Source organism: Lagopus muta, chromosome 16 (assembly GCF_023343835.1).
Source record: "Lagopus muta isolate bLagMut1 chromosome 16, bLagMut1 primary, whole genome shotgun sequence".
Taxonomy (NCBI): domain Eukaryota; kingdom Metazoa; phylum Chordata; class Aves; order Galliformes; family Phasianidae; genus Lagopus; species Lagopus muta.
In genome coordinates, this window is record NC_064448.1 from 4,127,605 (window position 1) to 4,141,812 (window position 14,208).

General features: G+C 52.2%; 2 protein-coding genes across 2 annotated transcripts; both read right to left on the reverse strand.

The window, feature by feature from the left end:
- Positions 1-4,274: 4,274 nt before the first annotated feature.
- Positions 4,275-11,646, reverse strand: NSFL1C (NSFL1 cofactor). Its single transcript, XM_048962850.1, has 9 exons — positions 11,493-11,646; positions 10,851-10,948; positions 9,874-9,948; positions 9,165-9,330; positions 8,717-8,809; positions 7,952-8,061; positions 7,341-7,478; positions 6,656-6,820; positions 4,275-5,707 (listed from the first exon to the last, which is right to left on the reverse strand). The coding sequence occupies exons 1-9, from the start codon at positions 11,592-11,594 to the stop codon at positions 5,545-5,547; spliced, it is 1,110 nt and encodes a 369-aa protein (XP_048818807.1). The 5' UTR covers positions 11,595-11,646; the 3' UTR covers positions 4,275-5,544.
- A 160-nt stretch (positions 11,647-11,806) lies between these two features.
- On the reverse strand, positions 11,807-13,908 carry LOC125701193 (tyrosine-protein phosphatase non-receptor type substrate 1-like). The gene is made up of 5 exons (XM_048962849.1): positions 13,709-13,908; positions 13,026-13,376; positions 12,621-12,935; positions 12,208-12,537; positions 11,807-12,095 (listed from the first exon to the last, which is right to left on the reverse strand). Exons 1-5 carry the CDS (start codon positions 13,785-13,787, stop codon positions 11,992-11,994), a joined length of 1,179 nt encoding a protein of 392 aa, XP_048818806.1. The 5' UTR covers positions 13,788-13,908; the 3' UTR covers positions 11,807-11,991.
- Between the last annotated feature and the right edge of the window lie 300 nt (positions 13,909-14,208).

The window sequence follows — 14,208 nt, forward strand, 5'->3', positions numbered from 1 at the left end:
AACAGGAGCTCCGCTCTGGCTTCTTACCTGGACTGTGGAACTCCGGTTCCCAGCTTTGCCCTCTCCTTAATGAGTGCAAGGCATGGTGCTGCCCATGCCCAGGACACTGTCACAGAGCAGGAGGTGTGGGATGCATTTTCCTTTCTCTATTAAGTAAGATCTGTAATTACACACCTCTTTCAGTTTGTGAGATCTCCCATGGCAGTGCAGCCCCCACGCAGTGTGCTTTAGCCCAGTCACAAGGAATTTGCCATTCTGAGCCCCCTTCCACAGCCCTTTCCCAGCCCGTGGAGCCCAGCAGTCTCCACAGCACAGCCACAAATTGCTCCTCCATAAGGAGCAGCGGGAGCCCGGCCGCTGCGTGGGAGCAGTTCCCAAGGCAGCAATGCTCCCACCACGCAGCTCCCAGCAAGCAAAGGCAGAAAGCAGCTGGAGGAAACACACGGCGATGGGCCGGCGCTGAGGGGACACACGTGGTCTCATCGATCTCTCCACAATTAAGGGCCCTTAGGTTGGTTCCATCACTGCACGTCAGAGCAGTGCACCCCCCCAGGGTACCCGAGAGCATTCAACCTCTGCTGCCCCACACCCACACCTGTAAGCTGCATCCCAGCGCTGTTCAAAGTGCGTCATCTCCTGCTCAGCCTCCCCTCGGCCACTGGGGGTTAATGAAAAAATCCTGAATTTCACAGGCTGAGTCAGAGCGCGGTTCAGGAGCCGCAGCACAACTGAGTCAGCAGCATCTCTTTTCACTGTGATTTTACTGACATCTCTGATCACAAATATTGCTCATGCTGGACCACAGCCAGCGCAGTGGAAGCCAAATCCCTGTCTCCTACCGGCGTATCTAAGCACGCATCTCTGTAAAAAAGCAAAATGCATCCCTCTGCACCCAAGAGGAAAGGGGAAGGAAACATAAAACCTTAGGTTTCAATTTTTTTCTGGGTTGTTTTGTACCCACTCAGCATGCTGTGCTGCATTCGGGCAGAGACCAGACACCTTTGGAAACTGCACTCAGCCCTCTGGCTCTTTGGCACTCATTTACTCTCCGGGTGCAAATAGCTGCATTTTCTGTGTATGAACTCGAAAGCCAGCAGATGACCAACAGCCACTTCCCAAAGCATCTGTGTCTATTGCTCCATAGCCGTTTCAGAGCACGATTCTCTCCAGTGCAGGAATTTGTTATTTGTGCTCTGCTCACCTCCTCCTTTTTGCATCGCTCAGTGCCTTGTACAAGGCAGCATTCCCCGTGAGGTCTAGACAGGATGTCCCGACGGCTGCTGCAGCAGGGGAGCGCGCATCCTGCCCTGTGTGAGCCCAGCCTGGTGCCAGGGGGACGGCTTTCAGCCAATGGCACCGATCTCCCCGGCTGCTAAGCAGGCTGGCAACGAGCTTTCTAAGAACTCTGCACAAAATCTAACCAAAGCAGCACGCTGAGGAGCAATGGAAGATGTCTCTTCTGTCTCTACGCTGATCTTTTGCTAACAGTTGCTTAGAAATAGGTAGGAAGAGAACACAGCAGTGCTCTGTTTATCCCCGTTATTCTGCTCTTCGCAAAAAGCTCTGCAGCCTAAGAAACACCAGCATGTTGGAAATCACCACAAAGGAAAGTTCCTTTCCTGAGAACCCCGTTCCCTGCTGCAGAAACACGAGGCCTTATCTCCAAAAGCAGCCCAAGGCCCAGGAATGCACGCTTCAAGCAGCTCCAGTGCAAGCCGTCAGCTTCCTGCCAGGCACCGTGGCCGACACAGGAAGGCTGCCCCACTGAAATAAAATCCAAAGCCTGCAGATGGGAATTCTTTGGCAGAGAAGCAGATGGCAGCAGTTGGATGCGTTGCACTGACAAGTGCTCTGTGCCCCTCCACACACCTCGGCAGCTCTCAGCCCCCAGCACAGCTGCTCCTCTGGGGGCTGCAGAGCTGCTGCTGCGGCAACATGGGGCAGGATAAGGGCTGTTGCCTCTGTAAGCCAGCCAGAAGTTAATGTCATGAAGAATAATGAAATGTACCTGAATAAATAAGAACCTATGGAATCCACTGAGGTTGGAAAAGGCCTCTCAGAGCCCCAGGTCCAACCCCAGCCCAACCCTTCCATGCCCACCATTCCTCACTGCCGCATCTCCATGGTTCTGGAGCTCACCCAGATGGTGCCATGCGTTTGAGGTACGAGCACCAGTGTGAACAGCCAGGCTGGTAGGAGAAGTAACCTCACTGTGCCATGAACTCTGCCCTTTGAAATTGCCAATCTCCAGCTGTAAGCATTCTGGCTCACCAACAGAAAGGAGACAGTTTGCAAGCCGTATGGGATAGCATCATCACTCTTTCTAAACTCAGCAATGAGACACAGCCTGCTGCTGCCCCAGGCTCCAACACAGGTATCACAGCCTCCCCTGTGGCGGCAGGCTTTGAAGAAAGCCCTGTACATCATCCTTTATGTGACTGCAGCACCAATCCCCCAGGCCAGTTCTCCACGGTAACTACATTCAAGAAACGTCAGCTCAAAAGGTCCTTGCTCTTGATAACAAAGGATGGAAAGCAGTGCTGCTTTCAAAGGAAAGCAATCCCAACAGAACATCTGAAATCACCCCAGGAGCACCTTTTAATCACAGCTCCAAAGAAACGCAGGGGGATCTGCAGACCCACCCCACAATGTGTCATTGCATGAAGGTTGTGTCCTCATCCTCCTGGAAAGGTTTGGTGGCACCCAGCATTGGGGAGCCAAGATTAAATTAAATAAATGATTAGAAACAATGACAAGAATATAGGATATACACATACAGACACCCTTTTCTAGCCATGGGCGGGCCCACTGGGACTTCTTGCTCCCTATCTCCTGTCACTGCATCCATTTCCCATAGCAGCTAAGCTGCCAAGCTCTGTGCTGACACAAGGCAGCCAAGCAGGGATCTGGGCTGTGAATGTTCCACCCAGACCAGCAGCAAGAAGCACAGCAATACCTAGAAATCGCAGTAGCTGCAATGGAAATGGCTGTGCCTACACCTAGATGTGGGTATTGCCCACAGCAGGGCACTGAAGCGCTCCCTGAGCACTGGAAGAGCAGAACCTGCAGGTCTGGCAGGAAACGTGGAGCAGGAAGCACCTCACAGCAAACACAGCGTCACGGAGAGCAGGCTCCGTTCCCAGGAAGCTGTGCAAAGCGGCTTTGGAGAGGAAACACAATCGGAAGGCACTGCTGGGGGACTTGGCAACGCAGACACGTGAAAAGGAAGAGGGGGAAACAACAAACTACATAGGATGGGGAAGCATAAAACAGAAGTCGGAGGAAGGGAAAGTTGCTGAAACGCAGCATTCTGTGGAAAACTCAGTTACAGAGAAAGACATCAGAGCACAGTTATAAAGCTGAGCTGCATCTTACACGGGAATGGAAAAGCAGCAATTTTTCACGTGCAATACAGAGTTCTGCCTCAACACGGAGGTGTGGAAGCCTGCAAAGACGCAGGAAGAAGTCCTTCGTGGGGGGGAGGAATGAGAAAAAAGATCCCGAAGCAAAACAGCCCTTGGAGCAGCGCGGAGCCCCGGGGCAGCGCCGCGCCGGACGGGAGCGGAACGCAGCTCCTGCTCCGGCAGCACTGCCACCATCCGGCCCCGGGGGAGAAGGCTGCACTGGGCCGGGAGCCCCCTGGGGAGCCGCACGTTGGATGTTCGACGCGCTGCTCGGGGAGGCGGTGGAAACGCCCTGAATTCCCTCGCGCTGGGTCCCGCAGTGATCACGATGGAGCGCATCCAGCGCTGCAGGTTGGGAAAACCCGCGTTCACCTGGCAGAAAACTTACAGAACAACCCCAAGGCTTTTAAACTCATTTAGCTGAAGGCATCTCCACGTTGGGAAGGCTGCTAGCTGGGGAACCCAAAGCTGTAAGAGTAGCTGGCAGCACACATCATCCAAAACAAGAACAGATGGTAGCCATCGTTAGAAAGGGTCAGATGCTGTTTTCCTGTTTTCCGGGCCTTTAATGGTTGTTTTCACAACAATTTACAAATATGCTGTTACGCACATTATATGTCCACTTAGTAATGAAGAACCTGTTAATTCAACTTGCTGTAGAAAAGCCCTTGCTGAGCTCTGCTGCCTGCAGTTCTGCATCAGTACACCCAGCCAAGCGAGTTCCTCGTGCTGAACCTGCCCGACCTGCCAGCCCTCCCAGCTGCACGCACCCAGAGCTTGCCCTGCTCACAGCAAGGCGAGGACCTGGAGCTGCAGAGCAGAGATGTGCTCCCAGCACAGCACCCACACAGCTCCCAGCTGAGAGGACAGGACTGCACCACAGCTGCAACCCAACCATTTCCAAAGGACAATGCAGATGTCACTGCAGCTCCCAGCTAGCTGACATCTAAACGCCTACTGTCTGCTAAAGTTCTGCTCCAAAGCACAGGGCTGGGATGGAAAGCATGTTGCAGATCAGTGGGAAGTGCCGTGGCACAACACTAGATGGCAACTTGCACGCAATGCTGTACCAGCACTACCAGAGCCTTGCTCACCAGCAGTGAATTCACCCACAGCATTCTGTCCAAAGGAAAGAAATAGAGACCTGAGTCCAAAACAGTGGACAGACCAAAGCTGGAGCATCCCAGGTGTTCAGCTGTGTGGTCCTCAGCAAAGGAAATAAATCAAAGGGTCCTAAAGCCTCGAGTTTTTCACCTGAACTGATTCAAACAATCACTCATCTTAAAATAAAATCTGCTTTCCAGTGAGATACTGTTTGCCTTGTAATTTCAGTCATTTCAAGCTGATTCAGCTTCGTGCCTTCCTTAGAACAAAAAAAATCAGCAGGAAGTTGGGTTTCTCAAAGAAATGCAATACAGCAAATTAGAACTGCAGTCAGTCAGTCTGGACTGCAGGAGAAAGTGCTGGCAGAGCAGGTGGGAACTGTAACAAACACCTCGAGTGTTCTGCTGAAGGAAGGAACATCAGGACTTTCCCTCCAGAACAGCCCAGTAGTGCCAACCTTTGCACCTGCACACACACAAATCAGTTTTCCCCACGCTGAGCAACAACTGCTTCACAAAGATTCCCCTCACAGTGCTTTCACAGTAACGTTAACCATTATCCTGACAGCAACATCACCCATCCTTGTATCTTTATATTCAACGTGCAAAAAAAATAAGAGTTGCAGCAGTCCCCAGAGAGGAAAGAATAACAGACTGCAAACAGCATCTGATCGGCACAGAGGGAAACTGCTCCCTGGGAACTCCCTTCCCCCTTACCTTCTTCCCCTCTAAAGAGCACAGAAACATTCCACAAAGGTAACTGAACTCTCCTGGGAGAATCTGTGGCTCAATAGGCTGCATCTCCTTTGAAAACAGGTTCGTTTCCTTTTATTTATTTTAAAGTCCACTGATCATCACAAAAAAAACAAAAAAAAAAAAACCCATAGGAAATGCAACTAAAGAGAAAAGAGTCCAACCAAGACCTAAGAACCCAGAGCTACAAGTAGATGTGAGCCTGTTTGCACAGTGCAGGTGCACGCATGGCTGAGACGACGCACGCGCGCTGCGAGCAGGAGTGCGGCGAGACACGGGTTCCTTTATGTCAACCTCTGAACAATGACAGCATTGAGCAGGTTGGCTTCCTTCAGGGTCTGGTTCTCATCAGTCAGCTCTTTATTGGGGAAGGTGGTCATGAGGACGAAGCTGGTGGCTGCCATTGCTGGCCGGGCATCTACTATGAAGAGCCGGATGTCGCGGATCCTGTCCGAAGGGATCAAACACACAGGGGTTATTCTGTTATTGAACAGCCTGTACAAGTGAACAACAAAAGCTTACATTCACCTCTTCCAGAGTGTGCAACCCTGCACTCACTGCACTTGTTTTCCAGGTAACAATGTCAGCTGCAGCCAGACAATCCTATGATTTGAGATGCTTTCCATAGGCAAAATAATAGCAAAATAAGCTACTTTCTAGGTTAGAAATTTCACCTCAATGCTTTTTTCACATTGCTCAACTTCTGTGGTGTAAGCAACTGTTTGAACCGGAAGGGTTCTGAGCCCTTCAAGATGAACTGATTAATAAATTGCTCCTCACACAGCGTAACCCAGATGGTCTCAGCTCCCAAGGGCAGTCACAGCAGTGACAGCAGATCTACCTCCTGCACCTAATCCCAAAGGATTGTCTTTGTGACCTTCTGGAACATGCTGGATCTCTTACAGAAACCAGAGGAACCAGGATGGACAAACAGGCACTCTCTTCAAGATCAGAGAAGTGAGAAAAACAGAACTCTAATGAAGCAGCAGGGTATGTAGGCCAGCTTTGTTCATCTGAGGGAACCAAACTGTTTAACAGCACCCCTCAGTGCTGCATTCAGTAGACAGGGAATAGCTCAGCTGAAAAGTCTGAATTGAGAGAATAACTGCACCAATTCCTAAATGCTTGATAGTTTCAAAGGGCTTTTTAATAGATGTTAAAGAACCGAGGTGCATATCACCAGCTACTACCCACCACTATTTGGAAAGAAACCCCGTCCTCCCAACAGGAAACATCTGCTTTAAAACTGCACAGTTTTAATCCCATTCATCTGTACAGAAGGATCCTCAAGGCTCCCCCTTTAGTAGGCTAGCCAGGATTTCACCTGCTCCATCTGAGCACAGTTTGCAGTGTCATTCAGGCCTTAGTAACCCATATTTCCTACTGCCCTGGTACCTGTGATTGTGATTAAATTTCTGGACCAGTCGCCCACCATCAGCGAGCCGGATCTGGATGTTGGTGACAGGCTGCGACTCATCAATAGCAATGGCAGAACTGGCTTTGGCTTCATTCTCTGCCTGCTGGGCTGGGGAGCTGGTGCTCAACACCTGAGGGGCGGTGCTGAGAACAGAAGACACAAAAAGCTGTTAAAAACCAGACGACTCCGCTGACAGCAGCGTGCCAGGAGCCAGAATGCGAGCTTTCACCTGCTGGGCCCTGCTAACAAGGTTTCCAATCAAGAGATGCCAATGCAAGTTGGAAATGGGAATTTGGGAATTAGCTAGCAAGGTGGCAAGGCAGTGGGCACTCATCTGTAGCTTCACCCACACCATCACCTCACAGAGCACCCCTCCTTTGTTCTTCACATCCCCACAGGAACAGCAGTGATACCATCAGGAGACGCTGCTTCTGTGTGACACATCACAGTGGGTCCAAACTGGAGATTTGCCTCTTGCCAGTAAGAGAATGAGCCCACAGTACCCATCACTGAGCCTCATTTCCTCTCCCACAGCAACACCTCACACATCACAGGCACCAAGTACCTTCTCTCCAGGAAGATGAATCAATAAGCCCGTCCCACAAAACCTCTTAATTGACTCTTAGTCACACGCGCAGCAAAGCAGCACTTCTGCTTCCTCACCTGCCCAGTTTCTGTCCTTCTCCAGTAAAAGCTTTGAAGACACTTTTAGGTTTCACATACTCCTCATCACGGTGATCCTCCATATCCAGGTTCACCTGCCCGCCTCGCGCCAACCTGCGCAGCTCTGCGGGGACTTCCCTGCAAAGAGAGGGTCTGAAGGAATCTGCCTGAAGAAGCAGATCAGGAAAACACTGAAAGCAGGATCTGGGGCAGCCAAAAACCTTTGGAATTTCATGCACTCCTGATTAACTAACAAGGCAGGTGTGCACCTCCCCACTAACAGGCACAAGCTCAAGGTTACTTTTCCCTGCCCTTCACCCAGAACGAAACAATGCACTGGAAATCCTCAGCCCAAATACAAAAGTCTGTCTGTTCACTTTGAAACATCAAGATCCTATAAAAACCAAGGCAACTGCCCATGAACCTAAAGTAAATCCTCAAGTGTGCCTTCCCAAACCTTTTGTATGGAGAATTTAGCCCTCAGGTAAAAGGTGTCATAGATTCATGATCCTGGATACCACAAAAACCCGTGTTTCAGAAAATAGCTTTTCTTTCACTCCCTTCTTGCTACATAACAACACACCAAAACAACAAGTTTTGTTGCTACGTACCCTCGGCGGATATCATCAAGGAACTGGGCATTGGATGGATCCTGGTAGCTTCTCAGTTCTCCACTGTCCAGACTGAATCCACTCTTCCAGAGCTTCAGTACAACGTGCACCTGCAGCAGAGCCCAGACAACCATCAGTCTCACTGGAACACCTCAGTAAAGGCAACCAGAAGCAAAATGAAAAGCTGCTGACTGGCAGAGGAGCTTCAAGCAGCAGAAAACATCCCAGCTATGTGCCACTGGGTTGATACAGTCAGTGGTGAGGAAAAAAAAAAGCACTGGCTATGTAATGATCATTCATCAGCTCCTAGATGACAACACAGACCCTTTTCTGATAAAAGCTGTTGAAAAGCCAAGTGTTTGACAGGGGCCTAAACTAAGCTCCCATCAAGGCCTCAATAGATATTTGCTCACAAAGCAGAAGGGGTCCTTGCACTGATGCTGTTGGATCTGCATCTCTTCAACAGTTAAAGCCTTATCACCCGGTGCTCTTTGCACTCTGTTTTTTACAATCAGTATATTCACACTACAGAGGCTGACAAAAGATCCCCGTGCTTCTAAAGAACGCTCAGGTAATTAGCAAACATTGGAAAGGCACGTGCATTTCTTTTTTCCTCCTACCAGAAATCCCACAGGAAGCAGAATTTATCATATTTCCATCCTCCTGAATTTATATCAAGCTTTGCAATTCTCTGACTCACAAGCTTTCACTTGTAGCAGAGCAATCCCCCAGGTGACCACTGCAAAGCAACAGAAAGACACTCACATCCTGAACAGAGTTCTGTCTCCTCTCTCCTGCCACGTAGGCAGACTCTTCCTCTGGAGTAGCTCCAAGGCGATATCCTCCCCCTGCAAAAGGCTGCAGAAGAGGCAGGCAAAGAGGTTACAGGATGACACGTAGCCAGGACACCACGATTCCCTTTCCCCAGCATCCTTCTGAGGGAAAGCAGAGGATTTCAAAGTATCAGCAACATTTGCTGGCCCTCAGGCTCAGCGACCAGCTTGGACTAGTTAATAAATACGGCACAAAGCAGCTTTTCTTACCACCACGACATGGAAATAAGAGCTGCAATAACACAGGAGTCCAGACTCAGATGTTCCTTTAAGTTAGTTTTAGTACTCCACAGGACCAACCAGCTGTCACAGTGGGAGCCACATACAGATAGCTCCAACAGAGAAAGAGAGAAAAGAAGGAAGAACTCATCACTCCTCACTTTAGGCTTGCTACTCTCGCCGCTGCTTTTGGCTGTCCGATCAACTGCCACTGCACCGTGCTCCTTCGCTCCCTTGAACAGATCCTCCACCAGCTCATTGGGACTCTTCTTCCTTGGAGGACCAACAATCTGTTGTCCACTTCTCTCTGAGCCACCGGCATAAAACCTAGAATGAAAACACAGCCCGTCTGTGCAGAGCAGAGCACAGTTCCTACAGGACACGTGTGACAGGATCCAGCACATTTACACCGGGATTCAGCAACAAGCTGCTGCTTACTAAGGAAATAACTGGCACTTGGAGGGAAGGCAAACATTTATTCTGCACTGAAAGATCACCACTCGCAACAGGACTAAGTGGGAAGCAATGAGTGCACTGTCAGTGAAGTGCAAATAAGCACTTGTGGAAGACTGGGGTTATTAGCTTCCAGCTGGCTTGTAACGCATCCAGAGCAAGCTCACAGCTGACTGCAGAGGACCAGGTGGCCTACCTGCATTGAGCACCCTTAAGTCGCATCAGTTCCACTCAATTTACCTTGCTTGTGAACCTAAAGAGTATTTAACTGCTTACAGTTGACCCAAGATCCTTCAGTACAGGAACTGCACGTCTACTTAAATCTGCTTTACAAACATATGTATTCCTGTACACGGGCAGCAAGCTGCCACAGAACAGCAGGGATAAAACACACAGGTTTCAAGGCTGAAAACTCACCGCTGTCCCTCTTCTTCCTCATCATCATCCTCCTGTGCATGAACAAGGTCTCTAAACGACGTTACTCGGTGGTCACTGCAAAGTTGATCACAGTACATCAGCCTCATGATACACTTCAACCACATGAGCAGAAGTTCCTAAGCACACCATGTTAGGTTGACTCTGTTCTACTTTTAGGCTCTGACTCATTGCTCTACAAAATCACAGGTTAGCAGTGGTGTAACTGAGCAGTGAATAATGTTCTTGAACCTCTGTGCTGATCGCATCAACACAAAACAACCGACTGCAGGCCCAGCAGCAGAATTAACTCTTCAGCCATCTTCCTGCTCACATACTGAATTTCATTGCCATTCCCAAATACAGTTTCTCTTCCAGACCCCAGTAAAGTCAAGCCTCCAAGACCACTCTTGTTTGCCTGTGATTCAAACTGAAATCCAATCCTTCCGCAATATGAAGTTTATTTCAGAGCCTGAAATGAGAGCACTCTGCCTTTGCAGTACAGTCAGTAACTCCTCTTTAAGACTGGATAACATTTACTGCACAGGGACTTGGTATGGCCCAATTAACTTCCCTTGTAAAATGCTTAACAGACAAGGTGCAACAGAAAATCAGAAAATGCTTATCCTATATAGGTACAGCCTGCTTGAACAAAAGTGTCACTGACCGTGTGATTGCCTCTAACCTCAGAACACAAATCTAGTTTTTTCCTGAGCAATGAAGCAAGTCATTCAACTGATCTTTGGATCAGTTGTGCAATAAGGCCATGCTCGTGATATGGAAGTGTTGTTGATTTCACAGCTTCTAGAGAGCCATATGAGGTGAAGCAGTTCTAAAATCATGACTATTATTCTGAATACAAGCAAATGCTGATGCTTCAAATACAGCACAGGGTTGGGTTTTTTAATCTAATTTGTTTTCACAGTGAGCCTTAAAGCCCTTGCTAAACAAACCAGGCTGAACTGAAGCTCTCTCCTCACCTGGCTGCAGTGCCTCTGGATACAGAGCTGGGTGTCGGCTGGGGGAGGGTCAGGATGTCCTCATCACCCCCATCCTCATAGAAACTGGCAAGGGCGATCTGAAGTGGAAAACCCAGGAGTGTTTCAGGATGAGATCAAAGATTCCACAGCAGCAGATCAAACACACACACACTAATAACATAACTGAAGGTTCTGTCACGCTGGAGTTCTGACACACCAACTGCAGCCATTTTACGGGCTTTTCCCCTTTGGATGTCCCAGCAAAGACAGGTCGCTGCCAGCCGTGCTGCCCGGGTTTGCTATGTGAGGTCATCACGACTGCACGCGTTCCTCCCCGACCCGAGGCTCCCGTTTCTGAAGGGTTACACTGCAGGAACAGCCCCCAAAGCACCGGGGCTCAACAAAACCCTCGCCCTCTATTAATGAAGTTGACTTAACGAGATAAGCGGATCCAAATCGAGCTCCGGACCCGCGAAAACGGCAGACCCGGCCCTGACGAGACGCTGAGGGCCGAGGGGGCGGCGGGCCGAGGGCCGAGACCGCAGGAGGCCGAGCCGAGCCGAGCCGAGCCGAGCCCTGCACCGCCCCGCACCGCCCGGCCCCACCGCGGCCCCTCCCACAGCCGGCTCGGAACGGCGCTACCTGGAGATCCCAACCGGCGGACTCGAGGAAGAACCGCGCTCGCTCCTCCTCAGCTCCCGTCACGGCAACGAATTCCCTCAGCGCCTCCTCCCGGTCCGCCATCTTGCCGCGGTGCAGCGCGCAAATCGCTCCGGGTCCCACAGCCCCGCCCCGCCGCGGTGCGCACCGGAAATCGCTCCGGGTGGGAAACGCGGCCCCGCCCGCTCCGCTCCTCCCAAGAGCGCCCCCCTGCGGCCCGGCGGGATGCGGCCATGCGTTGCGCCGCGCCTCCCGGAGGGCCAACCCTGCCCCGACGTAGGAAAGCAGCGCGAGGATGAGGTCGGCAAAACGTTGTATTGATTTTGGCACGAGTTTGTGTGGAGTCGATGATTTTATCTTTAAAATTCGTGCAGCGAAGCAGCGGGAAGCACGAAGGCGCAGGCCGGGCCCATCCCGAGCGCTGCGGGCGGAGCTGCGGGGCTCGGAGGCGATCGCGGAGACGCTGCTGTCCAGGGCAGCATCAGGGCAGGAAGCGCTTGAAGAGGAAGAAGAGGACGAGGGCGAGGAGCGCCTTGTCCAGCAGCAGGCCGAGCCATAAACCGGGGCTGGACAGGAGAATGTCACCTGTGTGGGTACAGACACGAGTGTGTGGCTTGGGGCACACAGCCCGCAGAACAACGAGCTCCGCCCAGCTCGTCCTGCAGCTCTCGTGCACCGCTGTCTTCAATAGAACTACCTTCGGGTCCCCACTGGGCTGCGACAGCCACCTGCATGGTGCCCGTGCTGGAGACGGGCTCCTGGTCCTCGTGCACCACCCGGCAGGTGAAGTTGGAGCCGCGCTTCTCCTCCGCCGCCTGCACCGTCACCGTGCTGCTCAGCTCAAACAAGCCCTGGGGGGTCTCTGCTGGCTGCGTGGTGCTCCCTGTGTTCAGCCCCATCCCGTTCTCCAGCCAGGTGACGTTCACAGCTCCTGGGTAGAAGCCCTGCACGCGGCAGCTGAAGGTCACCGTCTTGTTCACCTCCACGGCGCCCGGCGGTGCAGCGACCACAGACACACTGGGGGGAACTGGGAAGAGAAGCAGCGCCTGGAGCCGGCGTCCCTGAGCCCACGGCTCAGCCCTGCCCCAGCCCCGGGGCTGTGAGCCTCACCTCGCAGGGCCTGGCCCAGCGCGTACGTCCTCCTCAGTGGGGCTGCCAACGTGCTGTGCTGCACCTGGCAGGTGAGCTGTGAGCGCACGTCGTCCTTGGTCAACGTCACCTGTACGGTGCTGGACATGTTGTAGGAGGAATGTGACTGCTCTGAGGTGATGTGGGGCAGCACAGCCTGAACTGGAACGTTGTTCTTGAGCCATTGCACCTGGATGTCACGGGGGAAGAACCCACTGGCACTGCAGGTGAAGGACACCGACTGCCCTGGCTCCGCTCGGCGACTCGGCCCTGACACGGCCAGCTCAGAGGGTCTGGCTGTGGGAGAAGCATTGGCCCATCAGGGAGCGTCCTGCCCATCCCAGCCCCAGAGGAGAGCCCACCAGGACAGGCTGGGAATCCACTCACCGTGCACCAACACCTCCGTGCCCCCACCACTCTTAAACAGCTCATCTCCAAGGATGACTTTTCTAAACTTCACACAGTAATAGGTGCCAGCATCCTCAAGACGAACATCCCTGATGTGGATGGTGAAGTCTGTGTCGGATCCATTGATTGCTCTCATCACACGTGGGGAGGAGCCTTTGTGATCATAAATGGTCTGATTGCTGCTGCCCCAGCCCTTCATCCACTTCACAGGGCCAATAGGACCCAATGCAGACACTGTGCAGTTCAGGGTCAGTATCTCCCCTTTGATCACCACCACCCGGCCCTGTGGCTGCTGCAGCTTGAAGTCCGGATCCTTCTGGGCACCCACACCTGGGGACAATGACAGGAGAGTCTGGGGCTGGCAAGAGGCTCCGGAGCCAGGGTGCAGCACAGGGCCGTGCTAGACCCCAGAGCAGGAGGCAGAGAGATGTCCCCATCCCTCACCACCCATGGCAGCTGGCACTGTGACACTGTGGGACAAAGACTACAGGTAGTTGGATGTGGTCACATAAAGAAAAGTGCTTGGCTGGGGATAAAAGCAAGCTGAAATGTGGGAGAGAATAACCCCAAATATCTTTGGGCTCGAAGAAGGGTTGCCCTCCCAGCAGCAATGGGGAGTGCATTCTGGGAAAGGCTGCGGCTGTGCAGGACCACACACTCACCTGGGACGTTCTGGAGCAGGAGCAGCACCAGGCAGGTTAGAGGCATCGCCTGCAGTGCCCGAGTCGTGCTGATTGCCATGTTCTACTACCTGCTGCTGTGGCTCAATGTGGCTCAGAGTGGTGTGGCCCCAGGCTCTCTTCCTGCTGAAACGGGAAGGAAGGGGTTTGGGTTTTTCCACTGACCAAGCTCCTCTCTGCAGCCCTGTGCAATCCCAGAGGGTGCCGATGGTGTTTGTGGTGCCTTGTTTTGATGAGTGTTCCTTGTCATCAATGCTGGTCCCACTCCACCCTTGAATGAGTGACACTGCCACAGCCACCAACATGGGGCAGCCAGAGAGACCGGCTCCAAACCGATGTGCACCTCAAGCAAGGCAGGCTGCTGTGCCACTTGTGCAGGGCTTCCACATAGCCCCCCTACTGCTGAGGCTGTCTTGCTGAGACCAAGGTCAGAGCTGCTCTCCTGCCCTGCGCCCATCACAGCCCCTCCAGCCCCAAGCTCT

Bases quoted from the DNA above. Each gene is read 5' to 3' on its own strand.
- NSFL1C (XM_048962850.1), bottom strand. From the start codon at position 11,594: ATGGCGGACCGGGAGGAGGCGCTGAGGGAATTCGTTGCCGTGACGGGA. The intron at 8,810-9,164 runs GTGAGGAGTGAT...CCTCTTCTGCAG, and splicing joins GCGAGAGTAGCAAGCCTAAA to CCTTTTGCAGGGGGAGGATA. The intron at 8,062-8,716 runs GTGAGTGTCTTT...GCTCTGCTGCAG, and splicing joins GACAGAACTCTGTTCAGGAT to GTGCACGTTGTACTGAAGCT.
- LOC125701193 (XM_048962849.1), bottom strand. From the start codon at position 13,787: ATGGCAATCAGCACGACTCGGGCACTGCAGGCGATGCCTCTAACCTGC. The intron at 12,936-13,025 runs GTGAGTGGATTC...CTTCTCCCACAG, and splicing joins CACGGAGGTGTTGGTGCACG to CCAGACCCTCTGAGCTGGCC. The intron at 12,538-12,620 runs GTGAGGCTCACA...TTCTCTTCCCAG, and splicing joins GCTGGGCCAGGCCCTGCGAG to TTCCCCCCAGTGTGTCTGTG.